At 42.0% G+C, this 24,814-nt stretch overlaps 1 protein-coding gene across 4 annotated transcripts in view; it reads left to right on the top strand.

Annotated features, from left to right (window-relative positions):
- Positions 1 to 23,732, top strand: part of LOC120936956 (testis development related protein) — a 192,741-nt gene extending 169,009 nt beyond the window's left edge. For all 4 annotated transcript variants that reach the window (XM_040349798.1, XM_040349797.1, XM_040349799.1 and 1 more), the window contains 2 exons: positions 19,348 to 19,451; positions 22,358 to 23,732. In XM_040349798.1, coding sequence (XP_040205732.1) covers positions 19,348 to 19,451; positions 22,358 to 22,700 — 447 coding nt within the window. In that variant the 3' untranslated portion in view covers positions 22,701 to 23,732. The remainder of the gene's footprint in view (positions 1 to 19,347; positions 19,452 to 22,357) is intronic.
- Positions 23,733 to 24,814: the final 1,082 nt, after the last annotated feature.

Genomic DNA, 24,814 nt, shown 5'->3' with positions numbered 1-24,814 from the left:
TACCCCTGGATGTTTGCTAGCCAGTCATACAAGCTGTCAAACCAAGTTACTGCTACTCCCATGAAGTCAACATCCTCCTCGTGTAATGGCAGCTCTGGTTCCTGCATTTTATTGACTAGGCTCCTGGCATTTTGTGAACATTCCCCTGAGTTTAGTATTGGTGCATGCTTTTTTCCATATGATTTCTTAGGCTCCGTTTTTGATTTGGTAACGCAATAACCCTGGGATTAGATGTTATGGATATGATATCACTAGTATCTCCACTAATCTCCTCAGTCCTATGCGCACTGCTGGTTAGCGCTACCTCTAAACCCACTCCCAACTTTGTGGCCATATTTCTAATTAATAGAGCTGTAGAACCCCCATTAAGGTACAGCCCGTCCTTACTAAAGAGCTAGTAACTGACTGAGAAGTCAGCCCAGTTCTCCAGGAACCCAAACCCCTCTTTCCCACACCAATTTCTCAGCCACTTATTCAGTTTCCTAAGCTCCTGCTGCCTCTCTAGTGTGGCTCATAGGTCGTAATTCAGAGAAAACCGATCTGGAAGTCCTTTTCCTCAGTCTAGACCCTAAATCCCTAAAATATTTTTTAGAACTCTCCACCTTACTCTCACTTTGTCATTTGGTGCCAACCTGTACAATGACATCTGGGTCTTCCCCAGCCCCACCCAATAATCTGTCCTCTCGCTCCACGATGTGATAAACCTGAGCGCCCAGTAAACGCACTGTTCAACGACCACTGTCTTTATGGCAGATTGCCCGCTCTGTCCTCCTAATAATTGAGTCCCCTATCTTTTCATGCTACAACACTGCTGTCCCCTCAATTTAACTGAACATAGCCATTTAATGTCTAAACTGCTGGCAACAAAAGTTGGTACCCCATAAGTAAAAATTTCCAAATTGGGCCCAATTAGCCATTTACCCTCCCCGGTGTCATGTGACTCATTGGTGTTACAAGGTCTCAGGTGTGAATGGGAGCAGGTGTGTTAAATTTGGTGTTATCGCTCTGTCTCTAATATTGGTCACTGGAAGTTTAACATTGCTAAGAACTCTCAGGATCTGAAAAAAAAAAATCATTGCTCTACATAAAGATGGCCTAGGCCAGTGGTGGCGAACCTTGGCACCCCTGATGTTTTGGAACTATATTTCCAATGATGCTCATGCACTCTGCAGTGTAGCTGAGCATCATGGGAAATTAAGTTCCAAAACATCTTGAGTGCCAAGGTTTTCATCACTGGCCTAAGCTATAAGAAGATTACCAAGACCCTGAAACTGAGCTGCAGCACGTTGACCAAGACCATACAGTGGTTTAACAGGACAGGTTCCACTCAGAACAGGTCTCGCCATGGTCGACCAAAGAAGTTAAGTACACATGCTCAAGGTGTTATCCAGAGGTTGTCTTTGGGAAATGCATTTGAGTGCTGCTAGCATTGCTACAGAGGTTGAAGGGGTGGGGGTCAGCCTGTCAGCGCTCAGATCATACGTAGCACACTGCATCAAATTGGTCTGCATAGCTGTCGTCCCAGAAGGAAGCATCTTCTAAAGATGATGCACAGGAAAACATGCAAACAGTTTGCTGAAGACAAGCGGACTAAGGACATGGTTTACTGGAACCATGTTTTGTGGTCTGAGACCAAGATAAACTTATTTGGTTCAAATGGTGTCATGCGTGTGTGGCGGCAACCAGGTGAAGAGTACAAAGACAAGTGTGTGTTGCCTACAGTCGAGCGTGGTGGTGGGAGTGTCATGGTCTGGGCCTGCATGATTGCTGCCGGAACTGGGGAGCTACAGTTCATTGAGGGAAACATGAATGCCAACATGTACTGTGACATACTGAAGCAGAGCATGATCCCTCTCCCTTCGCAGACTGGGCCGCAGTATTCCAACATACTGACCCCAAACACACCTCCAAGACCACTACCTTGCTAAAGAAGCTGAGGATAAAGGTAATGGACTGGCCAAACATGTCTCCAGACCTAAACCCTATGGGACAACACAAAATATTGACATTTTCACTTGGGGCTGTATTCACTTTTGTTGCCAGCGGTTTAGACATTAAATGGCTGTTTGTTCAGTTATTTTGAGGGGACAGCAAATTTACACTGTTCTACGAGCTGTACACACTCTCTACTTTGTATGAAAAGTGTAATTTCTTCAGTGTTGTCACATGGAAAGATATAATAAAAAAATATTTACAAAAATGTGAGGGTTTACTCACTTTTGTAAGATATTGTATACCCCCAGCATCATGCAATTTGGCATATTTGTTGGGGTATACCAACTTAGGGTTGGCCTCCCTAGCACTCTTTCCTCTACCCCTCTTAGTTGTCACCCAGCTACCTACCTCTGGCTCCTGTACCTCCTTGCATGCCATGTTGGCACCCCAGCAGTAGTCTGACATGGCATGACAATGATCTTCTCTAGTAAACTAGAATGAAAATGTTTGACCCTGCAGAAGTATTTTTATTTTATTAAATATTTTTTAATAGGTTATGGAAAACCACTATGTGAGTAAATCCGTATTACATTTTCTTACTTGCATATGTAGCAGGACAGTTAATATCACATAATTTCATGTGGCTGCATTGTAAGTCTTTCTACCTTTGTCGCATACCATTAGGACACATATAAGGAATCAATTATGCAATAAAATAGACTGAATTATGGAATTAAAATAATAATAAATCATCCAGTCTCATTTGATATTAAAGAAATGTGAGAAGTATGAGGTCATGAATTGGAGAGCATGGTTTTATAAATAAATATACTGTATATTTTTGGATGTGTGCTTATATAAACTACTTAAAAAATATCTTGATAAAGGTCAATATGAGTCAGAAAATCAAGTCCTGCTAGGTCACTTCAAGCTGACCCCGTTTGCAGGTATATCTATGTACAACTTCAAAAATAAGTGCCTTTACTGTTTAAAATCCAGTAATACACTCTCACCCTGCTCTGCACATGCTCAGTTGTTCTTTTTTTTTTCGGCACTGTGCCTAAAATCGGAGCCACTAGAGGCCGATCAGCTCACTGCTTTTAAATTTATTGAAGCTGAAGGGGGAAGAAAGCAACAGACTGTACAAAAGTAACACAGATTAGGGAGGGAGAAAAGAAAGGCAGGAAAGATGACACAACAAACTTTGTCAGGGAGACATAAGAGTTAAACTTACAAGGATAGTGTATCATCACCCCGATCCTGTCTCCCTCATTGGCGGATCTGTGAACTTTAGCACTATAAAGCTTCTGTGAGCCTTCTCCTTTAACTGAGCCAAGACTTTAAATTATTGCAGGAAATGTACATATTTAATTGAAGAAAGTGATGAATCATTTTTTGGGCAGGGTGTGTCCAATAAGTGTCTGCTCTGGACTTTAAAAAATTGAATAACCTGGGTCCTTCTGTACAACTAGCCTGTTGAATAAATGCCCCTCAATCAGTGCTGCTGGCTATAGCTATCTATATGTGCCAACGCTGATCCGTGTATTCAGCCAGCGGGGCAAGTCTAAACTGACCCATCTGTGGCCAGCTCTCTGAGTGCAAGCAAATGTCTCCCACACATTATACAGGCATGGCCCATTGTTGTCAACATCATGAAGCCTGCTTTGAGAAATGCCATGCTGGAGTACATGCATGTAGATAGGAAGTTGCTGCAAATGAAAGTTGTTAGAATACACAGTGCTTTAGCAAACGAAATGTCATCTATAGCAGTAAATATCTACATTAGATGAGTATCTCGTAGAATATTTTCATTGAGCACATTTTGGAAGTGCCCAATCAACATAGTTATCGTCTGTATCCATAGTTACCCTGCCTGTTTGGATGAAGTTGTGTGTATTGTATTTGGATTTTGCAGCGCTTCCAAATTTTAAGTAGCCATTAATGTTGAAGCCAATGTAAACACTTTGGGTGTTGGTGTCTATAATAAGTACTGTTTTTTTTTTTTTTTTCTTGTTGGGCAAAGAAATGTGTCTGTGTGCGTGCGTTAACAGAAATGCATCTGATTACCCCCCCTCATGGCCAAGAAGAAAAGGCTAGAAATTACATTGCATTCCAACTACTATATAGTGTGGGCAAATTGTGGCCTCAGTTTTGTGTGCAAATAACTGTAATTCATTATCCTCAAGGAAGTAGAAGAAAAACATTTGGAGCGTCAACAAAAAATGGCATTATGAGCCCAGTCACCACGCCCTGACTTTATACACTTTTTTTTGTTTTAAATAATGGGCCTCATGCACACTGGATGTTTTTGACGCTACTGTCAGGGGCGTCTGACATTTTTTTTAACTGCTTCTAAACTCCCCAGCATGTTATCCTATGTGTTAATGCACACATAGGCTTCTAGCAGTGTAAGTGTATTGTGGAAGAAAAAACCCACTACCAGCGTATTCTGGAGCAGTGGCGTTTTGGCCGAAAAGTTTTGGAGGCAGCGTGTGTCTTTAATAACCATTGAATAGCTGGTTGTTAAAGCGGAGTTCCACCCAAAGGTGGAACGTCTGCTTTGAGTCCTGACCCTCTGACATGCCACATTTGGCATGTAATTTTTGGGGGGGGGGGGGGGCAGGTACCTAGTTTTGACAGGTACCCAGATCCCGCTTCCGCTCCAGGCTGCCTAGGTGTGTCCTCCTCCTCCCCTTCCTCCCAGCAATTTTCTGGGACACGTCACAAGTCCCATAAGAGTGCCCGGGCCACTCAGGATGCGCATGCACAGTGCATAACCGGCTGTGAAGCCGCAATCTGTCACAGCCGGGTGCCCACAGTAGTGATGTTGGCGCTGCAGAGAGGTGAGCAAGGGTTTGGGTGGATGGATTGTCAGACAGGTAAGTGTGTGTTTCTTAAAAGTCAGCAGTCACACTTTTTGTAGCTGATGACTTTTAATAAACACAAAAATGGGTGGAGCTCCGCTTTAACCACTTTGGCAGTATTCCCGAGTCTGGCTCGGGGTGGAAATCCAGTACCATAAGCGGTATCCCTGAGCCAGACTCGGGTTTGCATCGCAGTATCCAGGCGGAGATTACTTACCTTGTCCCCTGCATCCTGCGATGTCTCCCCGCTGTGTGATCGAGCTGTCTCCTCGCTCGATTCACACAGTGCCCGTGTACCGCAGAGCTCCGTTCTCTGCGACGTTACGACACACGTGGGCGGAGATCGGCGCCAAATTAAAAAAAATAAAAACACAGTACACATACAGTAATCTTACAGATTACAGTACTGTATAAAATAAATACACATCCCCTTTGTCCCTAGTGGTCTGCCCAGTGACCTGCATGCACTTTTATATAATAAAGACTGTTCTTTCTGCCTGGAAACTGGGGATTTGTCCATAGCAACCAAAAAGTGTCCCTGTATCTCAAAAGTGGTTTTAGAGCAGCTAGAAAACAGCGATAATAAATTGGAATCACTTGCAGAATTGTGTGATAGTGATTTGTGGGGAAGATCGTCTTCAAACACTGAAAGTAATAATTTTTTATTATTATTTGTTATTATTTATAGTTATTTATTATACTTTATGATTTTGTGTTTCAAACGTCATCATACCCGGGATGTCTACTAGACTGTTGTTTGGACAGATTAAAGTGAGTTATTCCTAGGAATTACAGCCTTACAATATAAAACACCAAATTTCCATGCAAAATAATGGTACCGCTTTCAGCACCTAAAATCTGAAAGAATCATACCGCCAGGGAGGTTAAGGAGCAAGTTAGCTGCCGCGTCCTTAACAGCAGATGAGTCATCAGTTGTCAGCGGGATTCCCCGATGACAGCTGAATGTGAACAAAACAATTGCAGGCAGTAACAAAATGAGAAAAAGAGGTCCCCACCACAATCCATACCAGGCCCTTTGGGTCCATGTAAGCTTATGAGCACTAAAGCACACCTGACAGGCTCCCTTTGCTGCCCCTCTATATATACAAGTGTGAGCTTGGCTGTACAAGGGAATACAGAAGGCTGATACAAGTAAAAGAGAAGTATGTACAGTATTTGCATTTTAAAAGGCGATTCATTTTTAATGAACGCATACCTGCATAAATTAAATTTTTAATATCTGCCTGGAGCTCCACTTTAAAGTGCAACATAAAGGATACTAGTGTGCGATATGTCAAGGTGTGTCATTTTGTTGTATGTATTCTAGTTCGCTTGTAAATTTTGCTGCCCAGGGCCGTCCTTTATGATCGGAACTTTTGCTATGAATTAGCTTCTCAGGGAATGATCCTTCGTTTAAATACCAGTTGTTTTTCAAAGTACGAAAAATGTGTAATTATAACAATGTGGCTTTGATGTTTTACCTATGTAAACTATATATGGTGTTGGAAAGCCAAGTTTTAAACTTCTAAACTAAGACTTTTTCACATCATATGTTGTATGAAAGATTTGTTTGCCTTGGAAAGAAAAGTATGCTGCTTTACCACTGTTAAACATCTGAATTTTAAATGTAATAAAACATACCTGATATAGCAATATAAGCATTGATTTACTGAGTGCACCTACATTGCATTGACGTGACACTTTGCATCTTGGCTGCAGTCTTTGGTGTGTGTGATGGAGAATACATGATATTAGACTTATTGCTGTTGTCTTTGTAGATCTGATTACCTTCCAGTGTAACGGCAAGCTGGATCTAAGTTTCCCACAAGGATTGACAACAGAAGCCTACAGTTTACTGGCTTGGGTTTTACACCCCTGCCGCAGAAAGGCAGACTGTATGCAAGCACTCATGCATTTAGTGACATCTGAACAGATGATTCTACCTTCTGAGTGATATCCTGCTTGGCTGGCACGGTGACTGTTGGCTATTCTCTATCCAGTCAGAACCCAAAATGGTATATATATATATATATATATATATATATATATATATATATATCTCTCTCTCTCTCTCTCTCTCTCTCTCTCTCTCTCTCTCTCTCTCTCTCTCTCTCTCTCTCTCTCTCTCTCTCTCTCTCTCTCTCTCTCTCTCTCTCTCTCTCTCTCTCTCTCTCTCTCTCTCTCTTTTTGCCATAATAAATATCCCCCAAAATATCTAAAAAAAAAAAAAAATTTTGTTTGGTAAAAAAAATCGCAAGCGTTTATCGATTTGGTTTGCGCAAAAATTATAGCGTTTACAAAATAGGGGATAGTTTTATTGCATTTTTATAACAATTTACTACTAATGGCGGCGATCAGCGATTCAGACAGTAACAATGTATATTCAAGTAATTAACTAGAGATCAATATCTGAGATTTAGGAGCAATATACTATATTTAAAGCAGGGGTTCACCCAAAAAATTTTTTTTTTAAATTGCATCTAGCAGATGGATTTCGGCAGTTTTTTTTTTTTTTTCTTGGTACATACCTTTTTATATCCTGATGTTGTCCAGGGCTTCCGGGTTCCGATGAATGCTTGACTGGGCGTTCCTATCCTTCCGTACGATGATTGACGTCTTGTAAAACAGGTGACCTGTTGCACAACGCGTGTCACCACACGTCTGGAAAGAGCCGAGCTGCGAGTTGGCACTATACAGCGTCTGCGCAGTCAGCTCTACACGGCGGGCTTAGGTGCCGTATAGTGCCGACTCTTAGCTCGGGTATTTCCCGAAATCTGGTGACGCGCGTTGTGTGACAGGTCACCTGTTTCACAAGCCGTCAATCATCGAACGGAAGGATAGGAACGCCCAGTCCCGCAGTCATCGGAACCCTGAGGCTGGGATAGGAACGCCCAGTCCCGGAGTCGTCAGAACGCGAAAGCCCTGGACAAAATCCGGATATAAAGATAAGTACAGAGCAAAAAAAAAACTGCCCAAATGAGATGTACTTACTATTGTACTTTTTAATGTAAAAAATGTGTTTTTAGGGTGAACCTCCACTTTAAGATGCTTTCAGGGAATTCCAAACCTGAGAATGTCCCCAAGAGCAGAGGCATATTTTAATAGTAAATAAAGCACAACATGGCACTTCAAATTTAGATTGGTTACCTTTACTGAGATTAGCTCTGGATCTATATATACAGTGTTCAAATAACGGTTTCTGTAGTGCGGTGTCCCTGTTCCCTGCAGATGAGCAGAAATTACCTCTCGCCAATTCCTGCAAACAGGACCCAAGAGAACGTCCTGGAACAGGCAGGCTTTCATGGCAACCCGACCGGTCCCCTCACACTGGAATAAAAAAAACAGTTTCAGAAGAGCAATTCAAATTGGGACCCTTTCACACAGGGCATGCTCAGGTCCGCTGATCCCTGCTTAGGAGGTGAATGGCTGATCCATGTCCACTCTACTTATTCAGAGCAGACAGACACGGCTCGCTCTCCTCTATGGGTGGTCGGATGTAAAGAGACCACCTGACCATTTATACCTTACTGCCATTTTATCCAGCAGGGGGATGGGGAATGGATCCGAACACGGCTGTTATTAGCGGATCAGATTTTGCCCCAATTTCCTGTGTCTGGCTGTCAAAGCGTCCCTATCCTGTGTTCAGGAGAGGGAGGTTGAAGCTCCCCTGACCGTGGAAGCTCCTAAACTCTGCTAAAAGCCCATGTGTACATGGACACAGGTGTTTACGAAGTTGAATTAAAGAGCATTAGCAAAAAAAAGCCAAAGGCTCCTAAACTCAAGTTTAGAAGCTGCTAGTGTACATGAATCCTCCTTTTCTGGTAATGGCAGTAACATTCACTTCCTTACTCTATACAAAACAAAGAATCTGTGTTCAAGGTTGGGTTTTTTTGATGGTCAAAAATGTAAGCATTGAAAAATGTATCTATTTAATTTGATTAAGTGCTGCCAATAAATGCAATACAAGGTGAGCTGACTTCCCAAATACATTGACGGGAGAAGTATGTTGGCATTGACACTTTTATGAGTTGTTACAAATGTTTTTAGCAGATTTGCATAGCTTTAACATATTGTCATTTTATACAAGAAGTATTTAAAGCTGAACTCTAACCAGACAGATGTTATTTATATAGGTCAGTGGTCTCCAAACTGCGACCCGAGGGCCAGATGTGGCCCTTTGCTTGCCTTTATCTAGCCCTTGGGGTACCATTTATTCCACTGAAACAAGGCACTATTCCTTCCACTGACGCACAAAAAAGACAGGGAAGTGTTCCTCTTACTGTCACCATAGATGGGGAATGAATTAACCCACTGACACTAATGATGGCTCACTATTCCTCCCACTGACACCAATGATGTCATTTTTTTACTCCCACTGACCACCGAGTCTATGGCATTATTAACTCCCACTGGCCACAGTCCGACCCCTCTAAAGTTTGAATGGCAGTAAATTGGCCCCTTGTTTCTAAAGTTTGGAGACCCCTGATATAGGTGAACTGACTGTATAGTTGAGATTCTGCTCAGCCACACCTGTGATATACAAACGGTTGTTACTTTTTATAACCAGAATGACTTCACTACATGTTGCTGCTGACACTGCTTTGTCACCTACCTGTCCATTGTTACAAGGCTCTTATCTCTCTGTAAGTTACTATTGGAACTAGGCAATGCAATAAAATAATACATGATCGGTTCATGTTGCCTAATCTTTCCATTTCAATCTGATTTCTGCTTGCGGGGGTTTGTCATAAGATAATATAGATACACATCGGGAAGCTTTGCTAGCACCATTTCAAAGTACGTGTAAAGATTGTGTAATTTATAACACGGCTAAAAAAGATTGTTTTTTTTTTTTTGCCTGAAGTTATGCTTTAATGATCTGTCATATGCGGCCCCATAATACACATCAAAACGTTATGCCTGTCAGTGAATTCCTGGAAAGAGATCTGGAGGTTTTCATCCCTTCTTGTCCTTTCTTCCTTCCAGGCCATTGTGGGTGCTGTTTTTCACAGCATGCAATAATCAGACACTTGGCAGAAGATGTAGAGACAAGCGTCTTCACAGCATGAATGAGCTCAGGAGAGGTTTATTCTGTATAGTTCAAGTATTGTCAATTTTCTGCTGCTTGCAGGAAGTAAAGGAAGGAAGCATCCTGAGTGCACATATAGCAAAGGGAGCAGCTCGGCTATGTCGGCCAAGCCACAACCGACAAAAGGTTAACCTTTAGAATTCAGACGTATTCTGTAAGAGGTGCAGAAACTTACTGTAGTAGTGTTATAGATTTGCTTTCATATCACTGTGCTGCTGACTGTAACCTGACCTTATGTATTTAGTTACTGTTTATTGGAAGGGTCATTGCGTTTCATACAGAGTATTGCAGCTTGCTTTACATCCTAGAACCTGTGCTAAAAATGCCTTTGTGGTGGGCATAGCTAGAGGCAACTACAGAATAAGATGTGCAGTGCTGTATATAAAAGCCTAAGGCCCCTGGTACAAAATCTTTATGGGAGCATCCTTGTACCCTTCTAAGCAGTGGCGGCTGGTGTTCCAGATTTTTGGGGGGGCGCAAACAAACAAACAAAAAAACAAACAATTGCAGCCTCACTGTGCCCATCAAAGGCAGCCACTGTGCCCATCAAAGGCAGCCACTGTGCCCATCAAAGGCAGCCACTGTGCCCATCAAAGGCAGCCACTGTGCCCATCAAAGGCAGCCACTGTGCCCATCAAAGGCAGCCACTGTGCCCATCATACACAGCTACTGTGCCCATCAATTGCAGCTACTGTGCCCATCAATTGCAGCCACTGTGCCATGCCATCAATTGCAGCCACTGTGCCAATCAACTGTCACCACTGTGCCATACCATTACACGCAGCCACTGTGCCCATCAATTGTCACCACTGTGCCCATCAATTGTCACCACTGTGCCATGCCATCAAACGTTACCACTGTGCCCATCAATTGTTGTCACCACTGTGCCCATCAATTGTTGTCACCACTGTGCCCATCAATTGTACTCGCCACTGTGCCCATCAATTGTACTCGCCACTGTGCCCTGTTAAATGCTGCCAGCCTGCCACTGTGCCCTGTAAAATGCCCCCTCCCCATTTCAGCCCGGCACTTACCTTTTTGGGGTCAGCCATCCTGCTTCCACCGTCCCTCGATGTCTTCTCCCGCCCTCGATGACGCTTCAGCCAATCAGGTTACCAGAATGGGTGAACCTGATTGGCTGAGACGCCTGTCAGTCTTATACAAGGAGCGCATCCCTAGTGCGTTCCTTGTATAAGCTTCTGGGACCCAAGGACTGTACTCGGAAAAGCCTATTAGAGCCGTTGGCACTTATAGGCACTTCCCTACAGCCAACCAGCTGCTGTTATTCAGATGGCCGGACATGAGCGCCGACCATCTGAATAGAACAGCGGCAGCGGCGATAATAACATAGATTCATGCAATGCATGAATCTGTTATTGGACTCAGTGGTGGTGAGAGCCAGAGGGGGCGGCACTCCAGCGCCCTCTATGGACGAACTGCCACTGCTTATAAGATATTCATTTTCATCTGTTTAATCAAATTATGTAGTTTGTTCTTTTACAGTAAGCCTACTGAAGTCTCAGACAGCAGATAGGAGGAAAACAAATGCTTCTTTGTGCTATACAAAATGTCATGCAAAATGTTTTTCATTACCCAGCAGACCTGTGGAAGGGAGAAGGTGGTATGCAACTGTAAATGAGGTACAACTCTAGGTAAACCGCTAAATACAAAACTGAAATAGAGATGACAATCATTAATGAGAATTATTTTGGTTACAGTAAATGCTGTAAAGCCATGAATTGAGCATATTGAATGAATGAATTGCGTTCTGTGGGTTGTAAAAGTGAGATGCGGCTCGGAGCTGCAGCATTACTAAAAAAACAAAGAATAGATTGATGCCAAACAAGAAGCTTCAGCAAATGTCAACTTTAACTGCATATGTTCAGCTCCAACGTTTACTATGGCGACAAGTCCTCTTTACCAAAGATAAGACAATACAGGGTCTAAGTGCTAAGTGGGTTTTGATCCCATGCTCAAACAAATGATCAGGAACTATATGAAATGTTAAAGTGTTTGTAAAGGCTCCTTTTTTTTTTTATACCTAAAATAAAGAGATTTATATTTGCCTGCCATGTGTCCTGCTATTGCACAGCTCCCCCTTCTGGGGTTTCCCTCCGGTACTGTCCACTCCTCCTTTTTCTCCATCTGCCCCTATAGCCTGCCACTTGCTATGAGGGCACATGGTCTGTGTGTGGTCATGGCCCATGGCTCTTGTATATAAAAATCCTGTGTGTGTGTGTGTGTGTGTGTATATGTATATATATATATATATATATATATGTATATATATATATATATGTGTGTGTGTATATGTGTGTGTGTGTATGTGTATATATGTGTGTGTGTAATATATATATATATATATATATATATATATATATATATATATAATGTGTGTGTGTGTGTGTATATGTATGTATATATATATATATATATATATATATATATATATATATATATATATAACCATAGTTTGTAGACGCTATAACTTTTGTGCAAAAAAATCAATATACGCTTATTTTTGTTTATAGCACAAAAAATAAAATACCAAAAGAATGCTTTATTTGTGGGGAAAAAGACATAAATTTTATTTGGGTACAGTGTTGCATGACCATGCAGTTGTCAGTCGAAGTAACGCAATGTCAGATCGCAAAAAAATTGCCTGGTCATGAAGGGGGGGGGTAAATCTTCTGGAGGTCAAGTTGTTAAGGTAGTGTAAAAAAAAAAACCTTGTAACTTTAGAATCACTTTAATCATCAGTATATCTAGTATTTGAGTTTGTTCTTGTCAACAGATTGAACATAGAAATACACAGGAGAACTGATTTGGGCTTCATTCATACCAGCAGCTCCAAGGTGTATTAATGCACAGTGAACTAAAATAATTAATGTTAATGCACGGAACTGTCCCATGGTTAGCAAATTCATACTTATATCAGGTACTATCCCTTTCCTGCAAAAATAACTTATGAACAAATGCAAGAAGTCTGATGCAAATGTATGTAAAGACATGTATAAACAAAAAAACGTTGGTTTGTTGATAAGCCATCCATTCTGAAAGCTAACTCACATAGCCAACATTTACTAACCCGAAGAAGAACAATGGGTTCTATTGGTACTAACAACTAATTGGCTAGTAAACTAATTTCCATTTAGTGTCTGTTTCCCATTACCTAATAATATACCTAAACCCAAAAACATATCAGTTGTTAGATATGGTGGCTGAATTAACCACCTTTTATTTAGGCTTGCTCCTTTATTTTCCCCTGATGAATAAAAGGGGCGCCCGGTCACCTGCTGAGCAGGTGAGCCACCTGTACTGCCTTGCTGCTGACAGACACCGATCCTCTTCTGCCTCCATCTCCCGGCTTTCCAGGCCCCCCCTGTGCGCCCCTTTTACCTGCAGCCTTGCGAGCTTCCCTCCTCTACTCTCCTACTGGCAGCTTCTGCGGGCACACAAAGGGATGCTGGAGTATGGACCGTGAGGGAAGGGAGCGTTGGATATGTCATGTAATTTCGATTTTATTGTATTTCTGGAAAAAATATATAATTTTATATTTCAGGGGTGGGTGGAGTGGGGCCCTGTCAGGTAGGCAGTATCGGTCCTCATGATTTCTAACGGCAGCTCTGCTCCCAGTGACACGCTTTTGGCCTAGGCTGACACTTGCTCATTGTGCTTTTGTCTATTGAGGAGCAATGTTGTTACCCCAAGTTGCTCTCCTGATTTAGTCTACAAAAGAAGTGCTCATTTCCACAACTTTTGGGAGAGGTGTTCTGTAGTCCAGCAAGGGAGACCTCGGACAGGCCTGATAACTACTTCGGATTTTAGTGCACCAATGGCAGTGTTCCCACCACAGGAAACTAGAAGCTTTTTTTTCTCCCTCAAACAAGTATTTATTGAGCATAGAAAAAATATTAAAGTCAACACAATTTTATGGCTGTTGGTTTTTGGGGCATAAATCTGGATTGATCAGAGTGGACAATAGTAAAGATTACTTTGTTTAAGCGCAGAGCTAGGACTTTCGCCAAAATCTTGTCGACATTTTGCAAAAGGGAAATGGGCCTATAAGAACCTGAGTCAAGGGGATCCTTATTGGGCTTCAATATCAATATGATATTTGCTCTAGTCATAGGTTGAGGAAGAACACCACTCTCCCTAGCATCATTAAGTACCTTCAGCAGTTTAGGTAGTATGCACTCTGAATAATGTTTATATACCTCTATGGGTAAGTCAGTCTCCTGGGGCTTTGGAGTTGGGGTAACGTGCTGGTCGCCCTCTGCAATTCCTTCAAGGTCAAAGGGGCATCCAATTTCCTCTTGGAGGAGGCAGACATGCAGGGAAGTTGCACAGTAGCAAGGTACTCGGTCAGGGAATCTGTTGTATAACTTTGTTTGGATGCCTACAGGAAAGAATATTAATCTACTAAAATGGACAAATCTGGCCTGGAGAGTTAGTCACTCACCGGTTGTGTGTTCATAACACCCCAATGGAGGAGGACACGTGTTGGGAATGAGCAGTTTTTGCTAAAAGGCAACCAGTGTGCTCAACTCTCCTCCCTAGAAAGCCAGGCTGTCAAGAAATCCCTTTTATCTCTGCCGCCGAAGCAGAGACGCGGCAAAGGGCCTCCTGGGCCGACAACCATATTACTATCTTTGGGTCAGCAGTGAAAGCCATCTCCAAGTCATCTGCCATCTGTTTAATGCCCTCCCTCTCAACATCTGTGTTAGGCTTAATAGCTTGACTCTCTCTAATAAAGGTTTCTCGAAGCATAACCTTAAAGGCCTCCCAGGTGTTATTGGTATTCACAACATCGGTATGGATATGCCAGAATTCTAGAATTTGTGATACAATTTTCTCCTGAGAGGGGAAGAGATCAAGCCAGAAAGCATTTAACTTCCACTGGGCCCTAGCCAGATCTGAAGATGGGCATACCTCCAATTGCACCACTAAAGGGCATATGTAAACTCTGAAATATACCTTTCTGCTGCAATTGAACATAATCGGGAGAATTGCTTCATCCCTGGGTGTTTAGCCCCCCACGGATCCTTCCACCCCACCTCCTCTTTTTTACTTTTTTTTCAGCGCAAACCGGTTAGTCCCCTGTCCAGCTGTGACTGGGGGATGTTTATCTAAAGCAGGGTCTGTATAACAATTGAAATCACCCAGGACATCAAGTGGTATCTTGGAGTATTTCATTTGGTATTCCAGAAGAGCTCTAAGAGTCTGATTGTTGTATGAAGGTGGTATGTATACAAAAGCAAGAAAACATTTAAGGGAGTATAAACGACATTGTAAAATATACCTCCCCTTACCATCTATCACAGAATCAATTTCCTCAGTCTAAAGAGCTATGCACCAGTACACTCACACCCCTAGAGTATGAAGTATGAGTGAAGTGGTATTCCCTCCCCACCCATTGAATATTTAAACAGGTAATAGAATCAGCAGTGAGATGAATCTCCTGCAAGGCACAAATTGCAGGTAAGTATTTACGAAGCAAAGAAGACACCATGGTGCAAGTCGTGTGGTTGAAAAAAATCAATGGAAGTGAATGGAGCCGTCTTAATGTACACTACTGAAGTCGCTCCGACTTCAGGAAAGCTTCCTGTACTACTTCAATCCGACTTCTAGGCAACTTGTACCCATTGATTTCCAATGGAAGTTGCCTCAGAAGTCTGATCACTGTCTTAACTGAAGCAACAATACAGGAAGATAACATACATTTCTCAGGCGAACCCCTCCCTCCCACAGAGCTGATTGTTGTTTGATTGGCCACTGGAAAGCCTCCTGTCCTGGAGCCGACTTAAAGTTGCCTTGTACTGTCCTGGAGGCAACTTGAAGTTGCCTTGTACTGTCCTGGAGGCAACTTGAAGTTGCCTGATGATTCATACTCAAGTCGTGTCCAAGTTGCCTCCCAAAGTCGTGCTGGAAGTCGTGTTGCCCCTGTGTGAACCGGCTCTTAGAGGGTCATTTAGCCCCCTAATAATCCAGGAAACTACTGATACTGTTGTCATCTTAAAGGAGCTCTTATGTACATTGCAGGGTAATGGGAAGAGTACAGTTCCCCTGGAACCTTCTGCAGCAGGGGTATTGGTTCCACAGACGTGTACCAGTAGTCCAGTGATGACCTCCGAGACCACACACCAAGCGCAGCTGTTACCCCTTTCATAACATTCTAATGCTCTGGAGAAATGGTTTCAAGAAAACCAGCCCAACGAGCACAACGGTGCTCCAAACTGCTGCAGTGCAGCATAACAGGAAAGGAGAATAGCCTGTGAAGGCCAGGTAGTGTAAGGGTCCTGAATAACCGGTATGCCCAGGTACTGAGTTGGCAATAAGAACTTTTGATGAATCGTGACAACAGGTCCCAACCACTGTCTGCGTAACCGCTAACTGCGGTTTCTTTATCATACATCACGGGACACAGAGTCTAGTAATTACTAAGTGGGTTATATTCCACCTTCAGGTGCTGGACACTCAAGTTTCCTCCCTATATAACCCCTCCCATACTGGGAGCACCTCGGGTTTTTTGCCAGTGTCTAAGGTGCATATGTCAGTTTGGAATTTTTTTTGCATTGCATTTGTTGGTCTATAAGAGGTTAACTGCTATATTCGCAGCGTCCTCACAAGAAGCAGAAACCGGGGTGTGCCCCTTTCCCTGCTCTAAATCCTCAAACGAGGATTAAAAGACCTGAGGATGAAAGTTCACCGTCAGACAGGGAACAGGTGCAGTCTAATGAGGCAGAGGTATCAGAAGCCTTACAAGTTATGGAGTTGCAGCTGCAGTCTTTTCAGAGATTAATACTGCATATAACTTACCCTTAGCCTAGACGGCCAAAGCCTGTGTCTCCTCCTTGGGGTTTAAAAAAAAAAAAAAAATTCCCATAGGTTGCTTGTACCTTCCCACCCCATTCATTACTGCAACAGTTTATTTCTGCTGATTCGGTACTGGCATAATCAGTTTTTTTTTTTTCTCCTCCTAAAAACAAGCCGAGGAGTATAGGTTGCTAGAAAAACCTCCACAGGGTCCTCATCCTGGTGCTGGCTTCAGGCTAACTGTTGGATGCACAGTTGCTGGTGCACATTGCTAACACACAACAGCTATATTGCATGATTGTGTAAACGCATGTCTGCAGAGGATAACTTCTTCTTCTTTACCAGTCCACATGTTTGCATAAAATACATGAGTTTGGAATGTTCACAGAGCTCCCGCCCCTCTTGTTTGGGGATATTGGAACGCTTATTGCTTTGCTACAAAAACTGAGGTGCTACCAGTATGGGAGTGGTTATATAGGGAGGAAACTTCCTGTCTAATAGATTACACCAGTGTCCAGCACCTGAAGGTGGAATATAACCCACTTGGTAATTATTAGACTCTGTGTCCTGTGATGTACTCAAAAGGATTTTACAGGTACGCTGTTATAAAAAAAAAACGTATTATTAAGAACTTGAGTAGTGAACAATAGAAGTAATTCCATGAATAAACACATTTCTGAACTCGCTTTTTGAAAAGTAAATCCTTGTACTTTCCAGCAGTACCCTTAGCCAAGGGGGATAGAAGGACGAACATCTTTTGTATGCTTGAAGTGTTGATGGCAAGGCATTCAATCTTCCGCCATTGGCCTCTGAGCTTGTCTGAGAGCATTTTCATCCAGACACGCTGATGCTTTGGCTGCTTTTTTTTAAAGAAATGGGTTTGTCCCCTAGAGGTAATTCAGAGTTTTGAATACAGCATTGCATATGAGGCCTGCAGTTTCTGCAGGTGTTTTTTAACATCAGAAAAACGTGATTTGCTCCTCTGTAGCTTGGCCGAGAAATCGGGGTAAAAGGAAATTCTTGTACCATTAAACTGAACGTTTCTTGGTTCTCTGGCCAGCCTCAGGATAATTTCTCTGTTCCTGTAATTCAGTAATCTCGCTAAAAGCGGTCCCGGGCGATGTAATGGCCTAGTGGGGACTCTGTGAGTCCTTTCCATCGCATACAGATGTGTAAAGGCCTTCTCAGGTAGCCCCACTATCCTCACATTATTGCGCTTCAGACACTTCTCAAAGTCCTCGGCACGCATTTCTGTGGATTTAGCCAGACTGGTGTGGCTTGAGATTCTCTGAGCATATTGGGAAGTTTGTCCTCCATGTCACGGATTCTGCTCTCAGCAGCTGTCGTTCGTTCTTATTTTCTGTAGGTCCTGTCTTCTCAGACTGACCTTCTTCTCTTTTAAACCTTCCAAGTGGGCTTGCAAATTGTTAATAGAGACTGTGCACTTGTTAACAGCCCTCAGGATAGCTGCTAGGGTCGGCTGTTCACCCTCATCCTCTCCGGGTTCCTCTGTCTCTTCCAGCTCAGCAGTGTAGCGGTCTGTCTGAGCTAATATGGCTGTCGCTCCCAGCTCTGTCTCTCTGTCCTCCCATGTCGTCATTACTTTGCCCTGCATCAACGTCAAGGTCAGACAGGCTCTCCCGGTTAGCTCTGTCATTTTCAGCACATATCTTTGGGGGATCTCTGGTCCAGTGTTTTGGGGTACTTGAGCTTATTACTCACTCCCTCCTTGGATTTATCTCCCCACGTGCCTTCTGTGCAGAGGTCGGCGCGGTACCATATTAGGAATCGGGCCACGGGCCGTCTCTTTTGTTTGCCGGGTCAGCATTGCATTGCGGCTGTATAAACATGAGGTGCAGCGGGTGTTCCCCATAAAGATTGGGGCAAAGCCATGAGTCTCGCTATGCTGGAAACCAGATCGAATCAGGGTAATGTGCAGGCAGGAGCTCTGTGTAAAAGCGTCTGCTCAAATGCCACGCTGGCCATGCCCCCCCCCCCCGAAACTAGAAACTTGATTTCTATTCAACAGACCTTTTTCTTGATTATTATTTTTTTTTACGTCTAGTGTTTTTGAAGAGGCTTTTTTAAAAATGTATGTGTATAGCAAAGATTTAATAGCTGAGATTTACTAAGTTTATTTTATTTTTTGTTTGTTTTTTGCCCAGATCTACAATTTTGTCTGTCCTTTATTTACGCTTCAAAGAGGTGCCTCCTCTCCATTGGTTTATCTTCTCAGTGTAACTGGAAGTACATGTGAGAGGAGAGCAGAACAAATGAACCTTTATTCCTTTGCTGTCTGTAGAAGAGGTATAGTTTCAGTCTACAGTGTCTACATTGCTCAACCAACTGTACCACACTTTAGAAAATGTTTATTATTCAGCAAGGCTGTTATTGTTGTCTGTTCAAAATGCTTCTTTTTTTCCAAGATGCTATAAAGGTTCCAACTTTTGAGAATGATTTTCCAGGCTGTAGAATAAAGCACGTACTGTTTGACTGAGTGTTGATTCTGGAAATAAGCTGTATCCCACATAAAGTGTAAATGAAATAATTCTGTCCCATACGCTTGAGTGGCACCAAATCACATATCCTCCTTTGTGTACAAGTCCACATTATATAAATAGTCCTTTTTTTCATTTTTTCCAGGTTCAAGGTGCCAGTTTTCGAGGCTGGAAGGATGTGACTTCCATATTCAACAAAGATGATGAACAGCAGCTGTTAAAAGGATCCAAATCTCCCAAGTCTAAAGCGTAAGAACAAACAGTAGAAGATGCATGCTGGCTTTATTCACTAAATAGAGCAATAAAAAAAGGCAAAGTCTAGAAACTCACTGCGACCAATCACGGTGGCATCACTAGGGTTGGTGTCATTTTAACAAGTTATGTCATACACAGCATAGTCATACTTATAATTACAACACAAAATGCATTCTGCTATGCCTCCCGTTTATGGGGATACCACACGTGTAAAAAAAATTCACAGCCTAGCTGCACAACATAGCCAAAATCCAAGGGGCACCTTTGGGCTTTCAAGAAGCATAAATTACTCATCTATTTTCCTGCACATCATAATTTTCGAGGCCCTGGAGCACCAGGACAGTGGAAACACCCATAAAATTACTCAATTTTGAAAGGCAAACACTCTATTTCCTGTGGTTCTAGGAGTGCCGCAAATGGTTTAGTTCAGGTGCAGGCAGAGACATAGTCAGCAAGCAAGCAAAGGATTGGTCCAGACAACAGGCAGAATCTCGGTCAATATACAGGCCAGGGTTAGTGCAGGCAGAAGCAACATTGCACTGGTGTGGTGGTTATTAGGAACACAGTTGCTGTCATACACTGGTCCTATGACACTGGGACTGGTGTGGTGGTGGTGGTCAGGAAAACTGTTGCTTGTGGTACTCAGGAACAGAGATTTTGGTCTTGCAACATTGTAACTGGTGTAGTGGTAAATGGAAAATTGTAATTGGATGCACTATTAGGGTTAGTTCACACTTGAGGTTGAATCTCCCCTAAACCCCTACCCCCTTCAATTGCATTGGCAATAGCTAGGGTGTACACATGCTGTGGCTGCAATGCTGCGTATCACTGATATGGCAGGAATTGTACCCCGTACTCCTGCCAACTATTAGATAAGCACCTGAACAACCACAACATACTGGGGTATATACAATGTAATACTGAAATATAGTCACACAAATAGGTTGGACTTGATGGACTTGTCTTTTTTCAACCTCACCTCCGAAAACCAGTCAGTATCTGGTGTGACCACCATTTGCCTCACACAGTGCAGCACATCTCCTTTGCATAGAGTGGATCAGGTTGTTGATTGGGGCCTGTGGAATGTTGGTACGTTCCTCTTCTATGGCTGTGCGAAGTTGCTGGATATTGGCAGCAACTGGAACACGCTGTCGTACACACCGATCCAGAGCATCCCAAATATGCTCAATGGGTGACATGTCCGGTGAGTATGCTGGTCATGCAAGAACTGGGATGTTTTCATCTTCCAGAAATTGTGTACAGATCCTTGCAACATGGGGCCGTGCATTATCATGCTGCAACATGAGGTGATGGTTGTGGACAGAGCTTTTTTTTCTCAGAAAAAGGTGCAGGAACTCAACCACGACCCCGTTCAGATTTCACAAACAGTAAAAGGGTCTTAAAGGGGCATTAAATACCAGGATTGCATTACATACAGAATGGAGAGTTCAGGTGGTTACAGTGCAGAGTTGTCACTTGTAAACACAGAAACCAGACTTCTGTGTTTACAAGTGATTGTGGTGAGCCGGCACCAAAGTGTCTGAGCCAGAGATGGTGGAACTGAGTTCCCCCAAGTTCCCCCTGAAAAAAGCCCTGGTTGTGGATGAATGGCACAACAATGGGCCTCAGGATCTCATCACGGTATCTCTGTGCATTCAAAATGCCATCAATAAAATGTGCAGATTTAGACAGATTTGTGAACAATATTTGGGAGAAATAGACCTTTTGTGTACATAGAAAAAGTCATAGATCTTTAAGTTCAGCTCATGATTAATAGGGGCAAACCCGAAAGTGTTGTGTTTTTTAATAACTTTGCTCAAGGCGGCCATACACAGTTCGAATTTCGAAAGAATTTTCTTTCGAAAATCGCATCAAAGAATTTTCGTACAAATTTCGCACCGTTAGTGGGCTGCAGCAACAGCCGATTTTCGTGCAGCAAACAAATTTGAGAAATCAGAAAATTTTTGAAAAACGAACAATTTTCTGATCAATGATGGGAGAATCGTGCGAGAAATGTAATAGAAAAAAAACGCGCATGTGCATGAAAAGAATATTCCCGGATAGAAAAGAATATTCCCGGCAAAATGAATATTTTGTCGGCCGAACTTCGAAAATCAATGGTGGCATCCATCGGATGAAAAAAAAAAAAAACTTTCTGATTTTAAAAAGAAAATGTGTTTGAATTTCAACTGTGTATGGCCTGCTTCAGTGTACATTCATTCATTTCCCATTTATAACTTACAAGGATTCTTCGATTTGCTTTGTTGGTTCATGGTTCGGTATAGACAGAGTACGAAACAGCCTTCTGAGCGGTTTTCTCCATGTGCATTCATAAAAAGCCCTAGGAAACTAACAGTCCAACAATCAGTTGTTTAGGGTTAAACATTTTGGAAGATAAAAGTACAGTTGGAAAAATACAGTAGGTATAGAATCGAATCACCCTCTTTATAAAATCACATTTTGTGGCTTTGCAGCCTGAAATGAAGACTGACACCGTTTTTGTTTTATTCAGCTGTATGTATTAGTGCAACTTGTAACACCCATATGAAAGATATAACACCAACATAAATAAACAGAATCACTGATTTGGAAAAAGGATCACCCACTTGTCAGTATTTTGTTGAACACATTATAGAAGGATTTGTTTATTTTTCATGTCGGAGGTTTACAACCACTTTATTTATATGTAGCTTTCTGACTGTAAATGGTCTTAAAATGCATGTTGTGTAGTGTAAACTGTCCAAGGGTTTTCCGAAGGGGCAAATGTTTCCCATTGTTTCTCTGCACCAGGCTGCCTACGCTGCAAAAACAAGTTTACTCTTGTCAATAGGAATACAATTAGGTTATAAATTGTTATGGCCTCTCTAACTTTTGTAACCAGCATTTATCCTAATTTACAGAGTTTCCTTGAAGACAAAAGAGGAAGCAAAGACAGAGAAAAAATCCGGGTTCTGGGACAGTTTGGCAATGAAACAGAATGTTCAACCAAAGAAAGCAGATGAGATTGAGGGCTGGGAGCCCCCCCAGATAATGGTGGAAGAGGACCCAACATTCACAGAAGAACCTTTAGAAGATAACCACTCCTGGCCAGGTTGGGAAGATGAAACGGGTTCATCCAAGTACACAAATCTGACTAGTCCAGGGACTACGTCTAGGTGGAGCATTAAGTCGGCTGGCAAACTAGTTAGTATTAGAAGGCGGAGCAAAGGTAACCTGACCGACACCTGGGAAGAGCTAGAATGACAGCATTTGCAGTGTCACAATATGCAATATCTTCAACGAGGGTAGCAGGTTTCAGAAGTTCTATGCTGTAATTTTTTTACCAAAATACTCTTTAAGTATTGAATAGCTATGTACTTTTATATTTATTGGAGTCCTACACTAAATTTGCACTCGTGTTCTTTATTTTTAAATTAGAAGTCAAAAATAGTTCTCTGAGAACCCACCTGAGAAATGTTAAGGTGGCATTACTTGTGCCTACGTGACAGTCCGAAACCTGACTATAGTTGGTTTCACCACAAACAGTAATTCCTTAGTGAATGTATACACTGGCTATAACATAGACTGCCTTATACTGTTACCAGTAAAGGGTAAAAATTGCCTTGCACATTAACCTGTCAAGTGCCTGTATTTCACCTTGATAATGTATTTGTGATGCACAGCTTAATTTATTGATAAGTTAATTATACCTGTTTCTGTTGCTTTTATGAAAAGATTGTTGTTTTTAAAAGCTAGCCTTTGTAGAATGAAATTAAAGTATGTGTTTTGTGTAGCATTTTAATTCAAGCTGTCTGAACCTAATTTTTCCAGCCTGTAAAGTACACCATGTACTTTACATTAGACTATTGTATTATATCTACTTGCATAATATCTGTATTAAACTGACCCTGTTATTCAGGTTTTGACAACCTTTGCTTTCAGTTGTCTTGAAACAATAAGGCTCAGTTGGGCTATTTTATATTAAAAAAAAGTTGTGCTAGAAAATGTGTTGTCTATTGCAATCATTCTGATGCTACAGTTCTAACAAATATGACTTGTGAGAAAAATGCGTGCATGTATCTGGTAGCCGTAAACAACTCAGAAGTTCCTTCTGCAGTTTTTATTAAACTGCCTTACCATTATTTGCTATCTAGTGGTCAAAATCATTATACTTCTTAATGCCCCCCAGAGGAAGAAGACATTTAAAGTAAACCTGAGCCAAGAATATGCACATTAAAGTATTTACATATGTTAAACAAGAATTCAGCAAATACTTACATATGTTAAAAAAAAAAAGCAGTTTAAACATGCATTACAAGCATTTTAAAACCAGACACAATTCATCTCTGTGGCTATATGCAACATTCATTTTAAAGTTTGTAACAATGGCACTGAAGTCTTAAAGGGGTTGTAAAAGATCAGCTTGTAAAACAACACATTCAGCTAAAAATAAAAATGAAAGGCAAAACATTTTGTATAAATATTTAAAAAATTATAAATACCCATTGTTCTCAGCTGCATAAGAGCTGAAGGGAGGGGAAACGGTAGCACACCAAGCTTCCCAGCAAATGGCTTTACAGTGTAGGCATGTCAGGGCAAGTCTGATCTTTGGAGTGCACACTGACATCCCAGCATCGCTAGAGTACTTACCACTGTGTGCTCTCCTGCTTAGTGTGGTCAGTTTTGAAAAGGGAAGCAAGGGGGCTGGCAGGAACACAATGGGATTTAACATAAAGGAAGCAATACAAAGAACAAGATACTTTCTCATACAAGAACATGGTACATCAGGCACATATCAGGAATATGAAGTGTATGGGGGTGCAGAATTTTGGCAGCCTGACAGTCCTCTAATGTAAACATGCTATCAGAAACTGAAATCAGGCTTTAGAGGGTTTTTTTTAGCTTTCAGGATGATTTATTTAACTTTAAAGTGATTGTAAATGCTGAACTTTTTTTTACCTCCATGCGTTCTATGCCCATATGTGGTTTGAATCGCAGCCGATTCCTACTGATGCGGCCGAGATTCAAACCGTCTATGGCCGGCTTTAGAAGCAGCTGGAGAGGTCATTGAGAGCTTGTTTTAAAGCTCTTTTACATTTTGTTAACATACAAATACTTTAGAGTCTATAGTCTGGGCACAGCTTCACTTTAAGTCAGTGATCAACTATAACTCCTGTGTTTATGTGATTAATGTGTAGAGATGTGCTGGTTCTGCATCTGTTACTCGGTGTATACAGGAGCAATAAGATCATTGGTGTTGTTACCAACATGAAGTATGAACGCACAGGATCCTTCAGTATGGCAGATAGAATAATTTGCATAAGTTCAGTCTCTGTAGTAAACAATTGAAAATCTTGTCTCACTTACATGGTTGCTGT

This window comes from Rana temporaria, chromosome 4 (genome assembly GCF_905171775.1).
Source record: "Rana temporaria chromosome 4, aRanTem1.1, whole genome shotgun sequence".
Taxonomy (NCBI): domain Eukaryota; kingdom Metazoa; phylum Chordata; class Amphibia; order Anura; family Ranidae; genus Rana; species Rana temporaria.
This window is presented reverse-complemented; position numbering and strand designations above follow the sequence as displayed.